We start from the raw sequence: 15989 nt of genomic DNA, 5'->3' as shown, positions 1-15989 counted from the left end.
ACTGGCAGTTGTCAATATAACAAGTGGATAAAACAACCCCTCCTCTCAAGAAGCTTATAAACCAGTAGAGGAAAAATAGCAGCTTCACTATATGTGGAAATAGTAGCTTCACTCTTAAAGTCAATTGTTGTAATTCCCTAAACTGGAAAAGAAGAAGGCAATGAGTCTTACAGGGGTAGTCTGTAAAGGCTTTATCAAGAAAGATTTTTGCTAGGCCCTGAAGGATTGACATAGTTTCAGTATGTGAAGATAGAGGAGAGAGCACTCCAGGGAAAGGTGTTGCCAGGAACAAAGATAAGGGAAAATTTCACTTCATATTGATTAGAGGAACAGTAATCCATGTGAGCAACACAAAAGTGTATGTAGGGTGGTGAAACAGGGTGGATAAGCAGGATGCGTTGCTTCTGAGGAAAGTGAGAAAAGAATGTGTGGTATACATATGCCTGGAAGTGTAGACCAAGACCAGTAGCGACGAGGCAGGTTAAATATTAGCTTGGGAAGTTTGAATTTCATTCTATAATGATGAGAAAACCAATGCAGAATTTTGACCAAAGAAATGACATGGTCATGGCTTTGTTTTAAGACAGACAGGATGAATTGTAGAGGGAAGGAGATACTGGGTACAAAAAGATTGGAGGTTTGGAAGAAAACTATTACATGAATCTAGACAGATAGATACTGAATACCTGAACCAAGGCAGTTGGCAGTGAGTGTGAGAATGCATGAGTGAGGATTAAGGAACATGAAAGGATATAAACTAGTAGAGGAGACAGATGTGGAAACAGCAATTTCACTCTTAAATCCATGTGTGTGGTGGGTTCATGCATGTGCTATTTTAATCTCTGTATCTCTAATTCTGTATTGCCCCCTCTATATGGGCCTTTCTGGAGCTCTGACTCTCCTCAGTTCTGCTTTCCTCAATACCTGTCTGTGACCTTCTATTGTTTGTGCAAACCCAGACACTGTAGGTCAATGCTCTTTCTCAGGTTTTTTGCCAGCAGCTCCGGGAAGGTCTAGGTCCTTTCTTCCAGAGCTTCTGTTCAGGTGAGAAAACAGCTTGCTTTGGAGTTGCTTGGAGAAAAGAGGCTTCAGGACTGCCTTTCAAGCCTGGCCCATTGCTCCCAGGCCTGTCTCCTTTGCTCCTCCAATACTAAATAGTTCTGAATCCCCCTGGTCCTCCATCTGTCTGCATGTGTCCCAGATCTCCCTGGGCAGGGATTAAGTAATTGTGCCATTCCCATCAGCATGCCCAGGGGTCTGGCAGGAGGGAAGCTGCCGGCTGGCAGCAGTGGGCTGAGCAGGAGCCAGGGGATAGTGTGCTCCAAGTCCCTGAGCAGCTTGCGGCTGTTCCCGGCCCTCAGTGGGCCAGCCACGTGCCCGCCTGCCCTGGATCTGCCTCAGCTCAGAGGCCAGCTCTCAAAGGAAGAGAACGCACAGGCTTAGATCAAGGAAGAATGTTTTCCATTACCAGGCTGCCCCTCTAGGTCTATCTCAATGGAAAAAACTGGAACCCCAGCATATTTACTTCCTGTTTCTCTGCCTCCACCTCCTTTCTCATTGCCTAACCTTCTACCTCAGTTATTAACACTGAGTTAATAAAAGAAAGAACTCAGCCTGTAGAGTTGCCAATAATTAAATGATATAAAAAGTGTTTCAATTTGACTTTAGAGTGCAAATACATATGTCAAATTATATATACACACACATACGTGTATGTATTCAACATGTACTGAAGTGTATGTGTTTAAATATACATGTCTTCAAATATATGTATTTATGGATCTATATAAACAAACATACATCTATATGCTTTCATATGTATTTTTTCAAATATGCATACATTAATATGTGTGTCTACACACACAAAGAAAAACAAAAATTAGAAACATGTCAGCTGACATGGAGAAACAAGCTTTATATAAAATATTTTCCTTCCATAATCCTCAACAGAAATTATTCATATGGATAACTGAGAATTTACTGTATTTGTAATGAAGTAAACAATATGGTCGACACCTTCCTATTATTTCCAACTGAGGAAGGAAAAGGGGCAATTTAAAAATTCTAGGAATAGTGCAATTCCTCAACTTGATTTATAGTAAAGTTATTTTAGCTCAACGTAGATTTAAGCCTTTTAATTGCTAAACATGTTGGAGTAGTTGTCTCTAGAGAATAAGATCATTGCCCAGAAAACTGTCTTCTAAATAGATAAACTGAAAGCACCCCAGTTCCTTAAGACAGCTGACCAGCAAGCAAACCACACAAGGCATCCAAATACCACCTTGATTTTAATGTTCTGTAGTTGATTGTTGCCTCATCTTTTAGCTTTTACTCAATCACTTATTCACTCTTTTTTTCCAAGAATGTGTGCATGTGCTTCTGTGCCAGAGAGAAAATGGACATTAGCTCCTCATGGAACTGTTAAAATATTAAGATGAGAGAAATTGCAGATGTCTAATGGCACAATCATCTCACTCTATAGATGAGAAAATAGAAGTTCAGGCACTTTTAAGATTTACATGACTTTCCATGTTCTCATACTTATTTGCACATTTCTAGGTAGGTTTCTACAACATCTGGAACCTACTTTAGTGGTTTATTTTGAAGACTAATTTGATATGGAGAACTTAACTCGATGACTTGTACCTGGTAAAGATGCTCAATAAACAGAAATTTCCTCTTCTCCTGAGTTTCTAGCTATTGGTTTCTAAAATCTTCTTGTTCAAATTAAAAACTGAATTCACTTACTTACATGTAAGGCATTGACAAAACATCTTTATTGTTGTGTGTACTTTGACAGCTATGACAGAGTTCCTTAGTTAGAGTGGCTTAGTTCCTGGCCTAGAGGAAATTCTCAGTAACTATTACTACTTGAAAAAATTAAATTGAAATCAACTACCTAGTGCTATATATTTGTGAGGTAATAGTATTCTTTCTCTACATAGTATTAAGCCAGATGACAGCAAAGAGCTACTACAAGGCTCCTTTTCACTCTATGCCAATTTTTAGAAAAGAAAGAAAAATTCAATATTTCCTATATTCCAAATTCAGAAAGTTTGCTTTGGAAGATTTCTGTCTAAAGTGTCCTCTTGAAGAGTTGGAAAATGTCATGTCCAATGTATGGAATACTGGCCAATAGACTTGAATTTTGTCATTGGCTCCAGTAAATTATTTACTGTTTAAATGAAAAGAATCTATAGTTTTCTCTGGTTCTCAATTACCTCACCTATTCTCACTCTACTCCCAATAATAATAACAATAAGAGTAAAGTGCTTCCCAGGTTCCAGAACCTCAGATAAACACTTCACTGCCGTTATCATCATTTTTAATCCTCGTACAACTCTATGGATTGGTGGTACTGTTTGCCCTTTCTATAAAGAAGAAAACTGAGACAGAGATGTTAAATAAATTGCCTAGGACTTCTCAGCCAGTTAACTTCAAATCTAAGTCTGCCTGACTCAACCCTCTAAATAATTCTATGGACTCCCTAAGCCTATCGTTGTCACCATCAGCACTCCCCTAGCCATATATTGGAGGCAAATAGAAAAGATAACATGACTGTAACCAAAGAATAATTAATAGAACATAGATGGTCATAATTACCATTTGCTAAATACTTGCTACGTGCTTTAGGTGTATTATCTCAATTAATTCACCATGATTAACCTGAGGGGAAGGCATTATTGTGATTGCTATTTTCAAATTGATCATTACACATTGTGTGCATGTACCAAAAATCACATTATACTGCATACATATGTACAATTATTTTCTGTCAATTATTAATAATAATAAACACCAAAGAGGGGAAAAGTAGAAAAAACATTAGCACCTATAAAACTATTTTTTGTTTATAAAATTTTTAGAAATCAAGAAAACTGAGGCTTTGCAGGGTTAATCAATTTAATAAAGATCATTCAATCAGTACATGGCATAGCTTAAGTATTATTTATTTGATTCTAAAGTCAGTGATTGTAATTACTGCACCAAACTATACCCCAAATTTATATAGATTTCTAAAATAATCTTGAAGATAGGATGTTTCTATGTTGATAGAATATTTTGTTATTTTCATATCCATAATTCCCCATTAAAACATTTTTCTTAAATTCTAAGGTATGTGAGATTAAAGCTTGCAATGGATTTAAGCCTTCTCAAAGATGGGCACTTTCAGGCAACAGGGCATTGGTCTGTGATCTGGCCTACACTATGTGGTCTACCTGGGCAAAGTCGAATAGAAAGTTGAGCTTCTATCAAGGGAAAGATGACCTTCTTTCAGATTCTATTGCAGAGTGTGGACATCGATGAGCCTGGGTCATAGATGTAATAGGGTATCATATGTAAAGCACAATTTGAGGGGTGTGAAATAGTGATTTCACTTTCGCTGGCTCCAGCATTGCACAGATATGACATCCTCATATACCTACCAGGCAAACAGCTACTGAGGATCATTTCAAATCTTCTGGAAAAATCAACTAGCTCAAATCAATCCTGGTTCCACCAGGATTTGTTCAGTTTCACTAAACTAAACAAATTAGTTTCCTAATCTGTGAAATGGGAATACTAATAGTGATCGCCTTACAGGAGTGGCTTTAGGATTGAATGAATTCATACGTGTAAGACACTTAGAAATGTGACACTACGTAGTAAGCATCCACTATCTGCTAGATGGGGTTGTTATCTCTCAGTTTCTATTTGCCCCTCTGGACCATTCTTTGCAAAGTAAAGGTTTTTTTAATGTGTCAAATGATATATGTACATAATCATTTATTTGATAGTGCAAAAGACTGAAAAAATTCTAAATTATGGGACTCAATTTCATAAATTATGTTTAGTATGGAATGCTAGTCAGTTATAACAAAGAATTAAGAAACTGTTATTAAAAATGTCCCAAGATTTGTACTTAAATGTAAAAAAAATGCAGAAATGTGTTATATTGTTACCACTTGTAGAAAAAAAAGAGAATAATACACCTTAATATTTGTACCTAATATTTGTTTATATATCCATAAAAGGTCTCTGATAACTAGTAAGCTAAAAAAATGTTTAAGTATTTTCTAGTTGGAGAGTGGGAACTGGGAGATGGAAGATAGGGGTGGAAAGATAACTTTTATGCTATATTTTTGTTTCTTAAATATTTTAAGCCAAGTCCCTACCTTAATTAACTTTTCTATTTATACTTATTATTAATAATATCATTATTATTATTATTTCTTTATTATCATCACTTTACACATGCAAGAAGGGATCCTGGAAAGTTTTAACTAGAGAAAACTGAAAGAAAAAAATCAAGAGGAAGAGTTGTCAAAAAACATATTTCATAATTTTTTTGAAAGCTTGGTCAGCTCACCTACTTTGGATAATAGCACATCTTCCCATTTATCTGTGGTTTGATTGCTTAGACTACCCATAGCCCTGTAATCTGTAAGACTATTTTTTCTTAACTGTAGATTTTATACTTGATGATATGAGTAGCAGAGAACAGTGCTTCTAGACTTCTAACTGCATATTTTGAATATTCTAGCAAGATCAATTGAATTAGGGGATGTGTAAATCTCCTGACAGACCAGTCTTTGCTTAGCTAGCTGCTTGTAGGACGTAGAGCCCAAGAAAATGAATAAATGAGAGTGAATGAAAGTTTTGAAGACTAACAACACAACACAACAAAACACAACACAACATCTAATAAGACTTACAGCTTTATTTCTACTAGGAAAAAGGAAGGAAAAACAGTCATATTTTAAACAAAATATTTAAACAATTATTTTACTTTATCTAAAAAAGTCTCCAGAAGAATGAGACCACCCTAGGTTGGAGAGCAGGCTCTTTACAAGCTATTGCATTCCTAAATTATAATTCAATTATAAAATCCCTCTGTACAATTTCAGGGAGGCCTGGCTCATGGCTACCATACTCCCCAAAGGCATAAACAGCAGATTAGTAAAGAATAACTCTGGCTCACTTTAGACTGAAGAAAATAATCTAAAAACATTAACTTGCATAGCCATTCAAATTATTGCTGCTTTTTATAAAAATTATCACAGAGGTAATTCTCTATTTTTTCCTTTCCCCTTTCTCCAAAACTCAGCAGTTCTTAGCAAAATTGTGAGCTACTTTCCAAATAAAATTTTAGGAAGAGTTTCCAAGCACATCTATGGGGCTAAAAGAATTTTTGTGAAAGGAAGAGAAAAATAAATAAAATAAATAATATCTAATAAATAACTCAGACAACATTGATTATCTACAAACTTAAATGCCAGAAAATGCTAGCTTTGAGGATGGACCCTCCCACAGCCCTTCACAAAGATAAATTCAGTATACACTCAGAAAGCACATACTATGGCTTTATACGTCATTTTACTTGCCAATTTCCTCTAGGGCAGATTGTGATGAGGGGGACCACTTTGGTGGCTGATGGGGCTTAAGATCTCTCTGCAAGGCTACTTTCAAGTGAATTTACAAACCAAGGGTGCAAAGTACAGCAGGGTAAATGCTGAGAGCAAAATGGAAAAAAATAACTTATACTGTAAGGAGATAATAAATAAGAGAGGTGAACAGACAAGATACACATATAGTTGGCAGATTTTGGGGGATAGCTGAGCTATAGAAAATGACATACTAATATGTGTTATCGTTTTTTTAATTGGCCCTATTGATGTACCCTGCATGCTAAACGTATCCTTTCTGGCAGGAACAGGACCTAATCTACTATCAAATAAGTCATTCAGGCTCTGGTTTGACTTAAATAACTATCCTGGCAGATTGAACAAGATAGGAAAATTTCTCAGGTCTTATTTTCTGAAAAAAATACAAATGTATGAAGTTAGTGTTGATATAAAGGAAAGAGGAGTTACATAAAGAAAAATAAGCACTCTGCAAATTGGGTTAAACCTGTGATGAAGACATAGTTGGTAAAAATATTCACCGACCTTGTATTTCATTTCTGCATCCTTAAGTTTGGTCACCTGAAATGTTATTTACAATATGTAATAACATATTCTATCTTAGAAGTGAAGAAGAGGTAACAGCTAGTGTAGGCGGAGAGATAAGGGACTATATATATATTGGAAAAATTTAACCTTGGTCAATAAGTTGATTGGTGTTTGTCCTTCTGGAAAATATGTTGGTGTGGACAGAGGTGGATGGTTTTAATCATGTCTAACCAAATGAAATTCATCTTACTTAAAAAAAATCCATTGGTTTTCCCATGGGCAACTGTGAGCTAGAGAGAGTCCCTGAACTATGGTAGTTATTACAGCCAATAGCTATTTTATTGCTCTTTAAAATAAACCTGTGTTGTGTTCTGATTCTAACAGCAGCACCTGAGCTGCATCAGAAGTTCTGGAGCCCTCTGGTTATGGAGGTCATGGTCTAAAAGACTTATCTATGTCCCATTAGTCGTAGGAGTCTGAGGCTTCAGTGACTTGTTTGCCCTACGTCTAGTACTGAGAAAAATGGTTTTGAAATATTATCAAGAATAAAGTTGGCATGAGGCCTCTATTATGGTTCTCTATTATGGTTCTTCAAATCATAAGGAAGATATGTTCAACTTTTAGTCTAATAACAAATAGAGTTGATCTCTAAAGAACATGTTTTGTTCTTCACAGTGACAGCCATGTTAGACTTTTAGCTTCCAGGAGTTATTTTTCAATAGATACAAAGAAGTCCTATCATTAAACCCAAACAAACTTTGCATTCTGTGAGCCAAGAGACATGCACCTTGTGTTCTCTCTGATAACTCAATTTGATCATTCTATGCATAGCATCCCTTTCCTATTATTTCTCTATTCTTTCAGTTTCAAGAAGTTGTCAGGAGTGATCACCACAGTTATAGAATTTCAGAACTGTGAAGGACTTTAGAAATCATCTGGACTTAGAACAGTTGCCTCATATAAATATAATTTGTTTAGTTACAATTGCTAGTAAATAAACAAAGGCCAGAAATAGTAAATTAATTGGCATAGATTATGCAATGAGTTTTTTGCACCACTGGAATAGGGCCCAGGTCTTCTTTTCTATTTTCAAATGGTTGTTAAATCATCAAATATTTTCACTTGAGGACCCTATAAAGAAATCAATGCAATGTGAGGTGATGAGAAAAGAGGTGATAGATGAAGGAAAGCCTAAATGGACTTGAACTATTTTTTTATATATATCCATAGGGATCCTTTAAGGTCATTGAATCTTTAGCTCAACCACTCAAATTATGGAAAATGTCTCCACGTCATTCTCTGAAACATTGAACTTACTGCCTCACTCAGTGAAGACTGTATTGAGTTGGGTCCCAATACCATGATGGGGGTAGGAATCATAGGACATGTCTATAGGAACATCATAACGGGGGGTACCAGCCTGAAAAGGAGTTGAATGCACATGCCCTGAGCTTAGACTTGAAGAAGGGTAATGTGGCATGAAGCTGTAGGATTTTTCTAGGTCAGGAGATCCATCTTGCTTCAAGGAGAAGTTCCCACTGATGCTCAGAGGTGGAGTGAGTGGGCCCTCGTAAGGGGGTGTACTGCAGTCAGGTAGATGACTCCCAAAGGACGATTCTCCCAAACTCTTGAATAATTGGGGCTTGAGATGAAGGAGATGTGTTTCCATATGGCCATAAGGAGGGCTAGGCAGCCCCGGAGACTGATAGTTGAAGTTGTGGACAGAGATGGCAGAGTCACAAATAGAAGATTTATCCTCATGCTTCTCCAGGACGACAGACTGAGGGCCCAGCTGGAGACATCCAGCCACCAGGTTGCTTGTGGGCTGAGAGAGTCCTTTACAGAGCATCTCCACAAAGCCTTTCCCTTCAGGTGTCTGGCCAGTCTCCAGAACTTCAGATAAAGCCCAAATATAGTTCCTGGCCAGTCTAAGAGTCTCTATCTTGGAAAGTTTCTGGGTTTTAGAGTAGCATGGCATGACTCGCCTCAGGTTATCCAGGGCATCATTCAGGCCATGCATCCGGGTCCGTTCTCTGGCATTGGCCTTGACTCTTCGAGCCCTGAATCTCTCAAGGCGAGCTTTGGTCATCTTCTTTTTCTTGGGACCCCTTCTCTTAGGTTTCTCCCCATCTTCTTCCTCTTCTTCTTCTTCCTCAATACTGTCATGCTCTTCAGTTAAGCTGCTGAGCATCCCATAAGTACCTGGTCTGCTCTCTTCCTCCTTCACCTCATTTTGGGAACCCAGACCTTTATCCATCCAGGATGGTGTGTTGACTAGCTCTCCCATCTCCTTGGATTTCACATAAGTTTTTGACATTTCCAGTCTCTGGAAAAGGGAAGTATCAAAGGTTAATTCCTGTGAGTACCTGATTTTATTTGAAACTAAACTTTTTTATATGTAATTATCTTGTCCAAGTCTTCCATTCTAAGTGACAAATCCAAAACTGAAAGAAATTCCCAGAATACTCCTTTAGTTATGGCATATTATAAGAAAATATACTATAGTAAAGGAAAATTGACTTGATTATTCATTGCAGTGTTAGTGCCTAACTCTTTTTATTCTTAGATTTTTAATCTCGTGGACATTTTATACAAGATGACTGAGATACGAGTCCAAAGATATATTTTTCTTTCCTTCCAGAATCCAGAACATAAAAGGGGAAAAATGAGGTGAGTATATAAATTACTGTCCAAATAGAGATATTTCTGAAAGTGAAAGAGTGTGCTAAAAATAAGTATATGTGTGTAATAATTATCGTTATTACAAAACAAAAACCTATAAAATAGTCAAATAAGCACACTGTTGTATATTTACACCATACAAAATAAAAAACTGTAGCAAGATCATTCAGACTACTTTGTATGAGTTCTACAAAAAGCTACTCAACCTGTATTTAGAAGCATTTCACATCCATCTAGCCTATAACACCCATGTTTCTCCCCAGTATTGCTAACTGGTGGCTTCAATCATCTCCTTCAAGTTGTCCATGACACAACTGGCTGGTCCAACACATGACCATCAAACATTACTCTCACTATCACCAGAGGAGCATTCTGTTTTTCAGTAAGCACTTTGTGTTCTGTCTAGTGTGAGTTATGTTAGAAGTGTTAGTGACATGACATCTTGAAAGGATCATGAAAAGAAAGGAGGGTTATCACTGATCATCTTTCAAATTTGCCCGTATGTTAAAGTGAGAACTCTTTGCAAATGCATCTCACACCATCAGACAAGACCATGGCAACAGCTAGGAGTGCAGCCAGTGGTCTACCAAACCTATCCAAGGTTTAGTGCAACTACTATAATAATACTTTGTTTAAAATGAAAAATCTGGAACAAATACTAGTGGAACTAGTGGAACAGAATATAGTGACTGCTAACACAAGTGAGGACTATTTCAGGCAAACACAGGAATAGCCTGACTACTTTAATTCACTAACACACTGTTTAATCAGAATTTTGTATGCAAAATTCACTATTTGAAAACCAGAAGAGGCTGGTGATTTAGTAAACATTTTGCATTCAATTCTGGAAGAATTTGAATTGTTTTAAAGCTTGCTAAGCAATTTTTAGGCATATGGTTTACCAAATAAAACTATCTGATAAGCCCCATTGGGGCATCCCAGTTTACCAGTTACTTTTTGAAATATTAAACCCACTATCACCTTTTATTATGAGAAAGAGGAGAATGTAACAAACGTTTTCTCTTCTATGAAGCTTGAGCCTCAAATCAATGAACCCAGGGATTAGTATGTAGCTTTTAAAAATAAAGATATATTATTTGATTTGTTTCTGGTAATTGGAGCTTGTTTTCCTTGTAACCTCATTTACCTCCTATAAATAATTAATGTAACTGCATTGCAAAAACAGCCTAGGTTTCATGTTAATCAGCACGGAAATCATGTCAGCTTGACTTACTCACTTAATAAGGCTTCCTGGGTAAGCAGCTTTATTGAAAACACACATTGGAACCTATTGGTCAACTGGCTGCCGAGGCCAACTCAGAAAATCCCACTTTTAATATGGATGATAGAGCTTGTGTGCTGAGCTGCACTTCTAACTCAGGCAGATATCCAGAGGGAGGGTAAAAAACCTAATTAACTTTCTGTTAAAGTAACACAGCTCTTCCAGAGGCAGGTGCACTCTAAGGCCAAAAAGGATGGAGTGGGCTTGGGAAACCTAATGCTCCCCATGTAATTATAATTATAATATATAAATGTATAGCATTTTAAAGTTTACAGAGCACTTTTGCATCCATTAGTTCGTATGTTTCTTATAGCAAACCTTTGAGGGAGATAAAAATTGTTATGCTTGTTTTGTACTCAAGGTCACTGTGGGTCAGGTAGTTTAAGTGATGGAAATGCAAAGATACAGTGCTGGTGGAGTGGGACATAAAATCAATTCTTCTTACTTTACATGTTAGGTTTTATGTTTTTCTTCTCCTTGTTCTTCTGTCACAGCTACAGGAAGAAAGCACTTTGGCTTCAGGAGACATACAGCAATAGAACTAAGTCAACAGGAGTGACCATCATCCAAAGGGTGTTCTTTGAGGTGCCTTTTAACACGCGTATTCCAGGATTTCTTCATCTTTGAAACGTTTCTCTTGTTGCTTTCACCCATATATTCCCCCTCCCTCTCTTCCTCATCATCCCCCTTTTTCTCCTTATCTTCATTCTCTTATCTTCATTATCATTATTATCACTGGCTCATAGTGAGATGCATGAAAAGGACAGAAGGAAGGAAAGAAGGAAGGTGCAAGATAGGAGAGTCTCCCAAATTGCCGCTGGATGTGAATACCATCCTAGTTGGGGGATTTAGCCTTTTTCACCATCCCTACCTCTGTACCTCTGGACTCTTATTAAGGTCTGTCAATACTCGCACACATCAAAATAAGTGAGACTGGGAGGATAGAACAGGCCACCTTTTACCTCTAACATATTTAATGGTTTCCGTAAGAGTCAAGGAGCTGCTTTCAAATCAGCTTGTTGGTGGGTATAAACACAAAGAATCAACTGGCTTTGGCCAAAGTAATGAAAAGGTCAACCAGTTTTCTTTCACCTTTGTCCTCTTACTAATCATGAGAAGGACATAGATGGCTCCAATTTAACTTCCTCTGTTCTCATAGGTGCTGGTCCATTAACTTCCAAGAGAATCCCATGAGTATATAGTATGGTTTCAAAAGAATGGAAGCTAGAATAACACAAATGTGAACTCTAGTCCCAATTCTTCTAATTCCTGGATTGTTGATCCCAAACTCATTACATAAAGTTCTCTGTTCTTCCATTTCCTCTAATAAAATAAGGCTAACATACAGGTTATATGATTCTTGTCAGAGAAATAAAGATATAATAAAGAATTTTATAGCTGTAAATGCTATTAAACATCTATATATTTACTTCCTGTTTTTTCTTGAGTTTTCTTATCTAATCTATTCACACACATTTGTTTATTCAAAAATAAAAATTATTTCTCACAGATGAATAATAAAACAGACTGTATCAACTAGTGTGTCTCTTATTATCTGAATATTACCTCTGACTGGTTTAGAAAATCATCTGACAGTTACTCAGTAGCCTGTCATTTTTCCCATGGTGGGATAGACAGCACAGACTCCAGTGTCAGATTACCTGGACTCAAACTTCAGCTCCACTATTCACTAGATACATGAACTTAGGCCACTTTCATAACCTTTATCTGCCTCAGTCTCCTCCTCCTTAAAATGAGAATAACAACAATCCTACCTCATAGGATTATTAGGAGCATAAAATGAGGTGATATATTTGAAGCATTTTGAATAGTGTCATACATCATGAATTTCATGTATTAGTTTGTTCTCCTAAACATCACCATGAATTTTTCTGGCCACTTGGAAAAGAGTAAGTACAATTTGAATCTGTTATTAATATTGATTTTATGTCAACAAAAGCCAATGACTTCATTTCAACATCTATTTGAAAAAATTTGAAAAAATAAATACACCTACTCCTCCAATCTCCTATTGAAACTGAAATCAAAGGTTCTGTTCTGCTGCAAGAGGTGAGGAAACCAAGCCTTATCAACTGCCTCCACTGAGTTGACTAGAACTCTTCCATCATATTTAAGATGGAAGTTAGCTCCAAAACTTTCATTCTGTTTTATAATTGGGAGAAAACTGTTGGTTTGACATTCCTATTCAATCACATACATTTTCAGGTTTATGAACCTTCTGTATTGGGAATACAATTTTCCCACCAAAACCAAATGGCAGAGCTCTGAGGGTAATATGCAGTGTCTATCAAAGAGAAGTGAAAGCAGTGAACGCCAAGACTTCTGAAATATAAAGAAGAATGTTTCTCTGACTTTTTTCACCTAAATATTTTCAATGCAGTTTTCTCCAGAACAAGTACCTAAATCTAATGTTGCTTTCAGCCTGTTAAGGAACCATCTCAGAGGTGTACTGAAAGAAGCATGAAACGAAGACTCTTTCATCACTCACTCATTAAATGAGCACAGAAAAATTATTGTAATTATTGTATCCTTAGGGCAAAATGAAAATAAGATTGTCTTTCCTACATAATTTTAAAGTTTTCATGAAAAACAAGAAGATAATGCAAGCACAAGTACTTTGTAAAATTGCTATGCCAATGTGAGGGTTGGCAATTATTTTACAGAAGCTGTTTGAGAAAGTCTGTAGCACTATCTCACAAAGCATCACGATATACCATCTTAAGGTTGCCTCAATTCCTAGGAAAGAAATTAGCTCACAAATTATATAGGAAGTAGATTTGAATATGACAAAAATCAATGAATACTGGCTCAAGGGCCAGAATCTGGCCCTTCCCTACACATATACATAAACACATTCTGATCTTATAAAGTCCATTTTTAGCCATTTGGTATTTGGATTTTCTTTTATACCTACATAATATAACAGAATTTTCCTCTTTCTATAGGATCCTTCAGTGAAATTTCAAGTTTAGCCAATTATTTTTAATTCAAAATATTTCTCACATTTTTTAAAATTTTAGATCTGTTATAGCAAAATGTTTGCTTAGGCAATGATTGTTACTACCCAATATTTTTACTACTAGAGCCAAAGTCATTAAGCACTACTACTATGTGAAGCTGTCTTGGAATTCTTTCTACACTTTTACAAATTTTTTATTTACTGTGGAGATGTTTCAACTAATTAATAGGTAAGGGGAACTCACATGTGGATTTGTGATAGTTAGATGGTGTCTCTCCTCTTAAAAGCTGGTGATAATCTCTTTACCTTATGATCTGATGACTAAATACAACAGAAGAGAGGCCGTCCAGCCCAGTTTCTAGGAAATCTAAGAACTAAACAGACTAAATTCTTTTCCCAGAGTTGCATAGTCTTGGCACTAAAAAGACAGAATCCAGACCAGGATCTTCACAAGTTGTACTGCTTGGAAAAAGCCAGTAGGTTGTTCTATGCTCTTCTTTTCTACTCTACTATTTTCCCCTTTATTAATACATGTGCACATGTATGTACATGCATGCACATACACACACATTTTGTCCAGCAAAGCCATGTAATACTTCAGGTGCCATTGCCTCACATCTTAATAGTAAACAGAAGTTACTCAGTCCCTTACTTGTCCCTCCATGTGCTTCAGCATTTCACCTCTGCTTCGTCTGTCAAAAAAAATGAGGGTGGGGGAAGGTATTTTACATTTCATTAGTGTTTTCTGAGTATACTTTTTTTGTGGGCAAATGATGAATGTGAAGCAGAGGAAGTAAAAATAAACTTGGACAATCTTTTTCTTCTAATTTCCCACCTGAAAGAGCTGAGGCAAAGGAAATTTCCCCCACCCCATGCCAACTATTCAAGTATTTTTAGTAAACCAAATAGTTAATGTTGAGAATCTACCCGGAGGACTTTCCACAGTCTTCTCTGATTCCTCATTCTGTTTTCCTTTCCCTGCCTCCCCTCCTTCCTTGCATAGTCCTAAAATGCTGTGAGCAGAGTGGTGGATTGGGTCAATTCTTCCAACCTACTTGCTGGGCCACCTTGGAAAAGCAGATAAACTTTTCGACATTTTCACCACTAGCAAAATGAAAGAGTGGCTTTTACGGAAATTGGGGTAGATCATCTGTAATCTTCACTTTATTAAAATGACTGTGAGTGTCTATGTGTTTTACTTTGGGTGGCAAGTGCTATACAATTTAATAAAATTATTTAAAATGTTTATATTTTTCCCTAAGTGTTCCAATTCACTAGCTTCCACATTCCAAGTTTCCTAAGTCCCACTTCCTCCTGCCTTACCCAGAAGAGACTTTCCTCACCCCAACTACTCCTCTAGGTGAGTGGGAACTTCCCACAGAAACTTTAGCCGCCTTACTTCCCCAACCACTGGCTCACCTCGGTCACTGGCAGTTCCTGGAGTGAACTCTGTGAATCTGCGTCTTAGAGGACAGTCAGAGAAGCCAAGTCTCCCTGACCATCCAGATCGTAGGATAAAGAGATGCTTTCAGCGATCCATGTTAAACCCGGTTGTTACCTCTTAGAGATTCCACCGGGTCTGGTTTCTCTGCCTGCGCCTTATTCTACTCCTTCCCTGGAGTTCGGTATGCTCCTCTAGGACGCCTTCGGGCTGATGACTCTGCTGCAGCCGGTTTAGTCGCTCTTCAGTACCTCTTCTCCCTGGTTAGCTCCCCGGAGAGAAGCTTTCAGGACCACAGCCTCTGGGCAGCTCCTGCTCTCTGGCCGGAGCCTCTGACTTGCTGCAGTTTTGATTACTCTCCCAGCTGACCAGGGAGGAGTGATGTTGTACAGAGTCTAACTCCTCCCTTTCCCCAGCCGAAAGACACGCCCACTTGAAAGGCTCCTCTGGCCATGTCCAGTTTTGCCGCCTGTTTGTTTGTTTAAACAGAGTTGGGGGTTGGTGGAAGGGGAGTGGGGAAGGAGAGTTGCTGAAGTTGAGGAGTAAAGAAAAAGAGGACTGGAAACCTTTGTGATTAAAACGGTAAGAAATGGAAGCGGAGTAGTATGGGCAGAATGGAGAAAGAAAATTGGGGATAGACTTGGAGAGAGCTAAAAAGGGCAGATGAATCTG

At 37.4% G+C, this 15989-nt stretch overlaps 1 protein-coding gene across 1 annotated transcript; it reads right to left on the bottom strand.

Annotated features, from left to right (window-relative positions):
- Nucleotides 1–5681: 5681 nt before the first annotated feature.
- On the bottom strand, nucleotides 5682–15661 carry NEUROD4 (neuronal differentiation 4). The gene is made up of 2 exons (XM_023211274.2): nucleotides 15296–15661; nucleotides 5682–9258 (listed from the first exon to the last, which is right to left on the bottom strand). The coding sequence occupies exon 2, from the start codon at nucleotides 9247–9249 to the stop codon at nucleotides 8254–8256; it is 996 nt and encodes a 331-aa protein (XP_023067042.1). The 5' UTR covers nucleotides 9250–9258; nucleotides 15296–15661; the 3' UTR covers nucleotides 5682–8253.
- Nucleotides 15662–15989: the final 328 nt, after the last annotated feature.

Source organism: Piliocolobus tephrosceles, chromosome 10, assembly GCF_002776525.5.
Source record: "Piliocolobus tephrosceles isolate RC106 chromosome 10, ASM277652v3, whole genome shotgun sequence".
In the NCBI taxonomy this organism is placed as follows: domain Eukaryota; kingdom Metazoa; phylum Chordata; class Mammalia; order Primates; family Cercopithecidae; genus Piliocolobus; species Piliocolobus tephrosceles.
This window is presented reverse-complemented; position numbering and strand designations above follow the sequence as displayed.

What these genes read in the sequence shown, in the direction of transcription:
- NEUROD4 (XM_023211274.2), bottom strand. Translation starts at nt 9,249, where the DNA reads ATGTCAAAAACTTATGTGAAATCCAAGGAGATGGGAGAGCTAGTCAAC.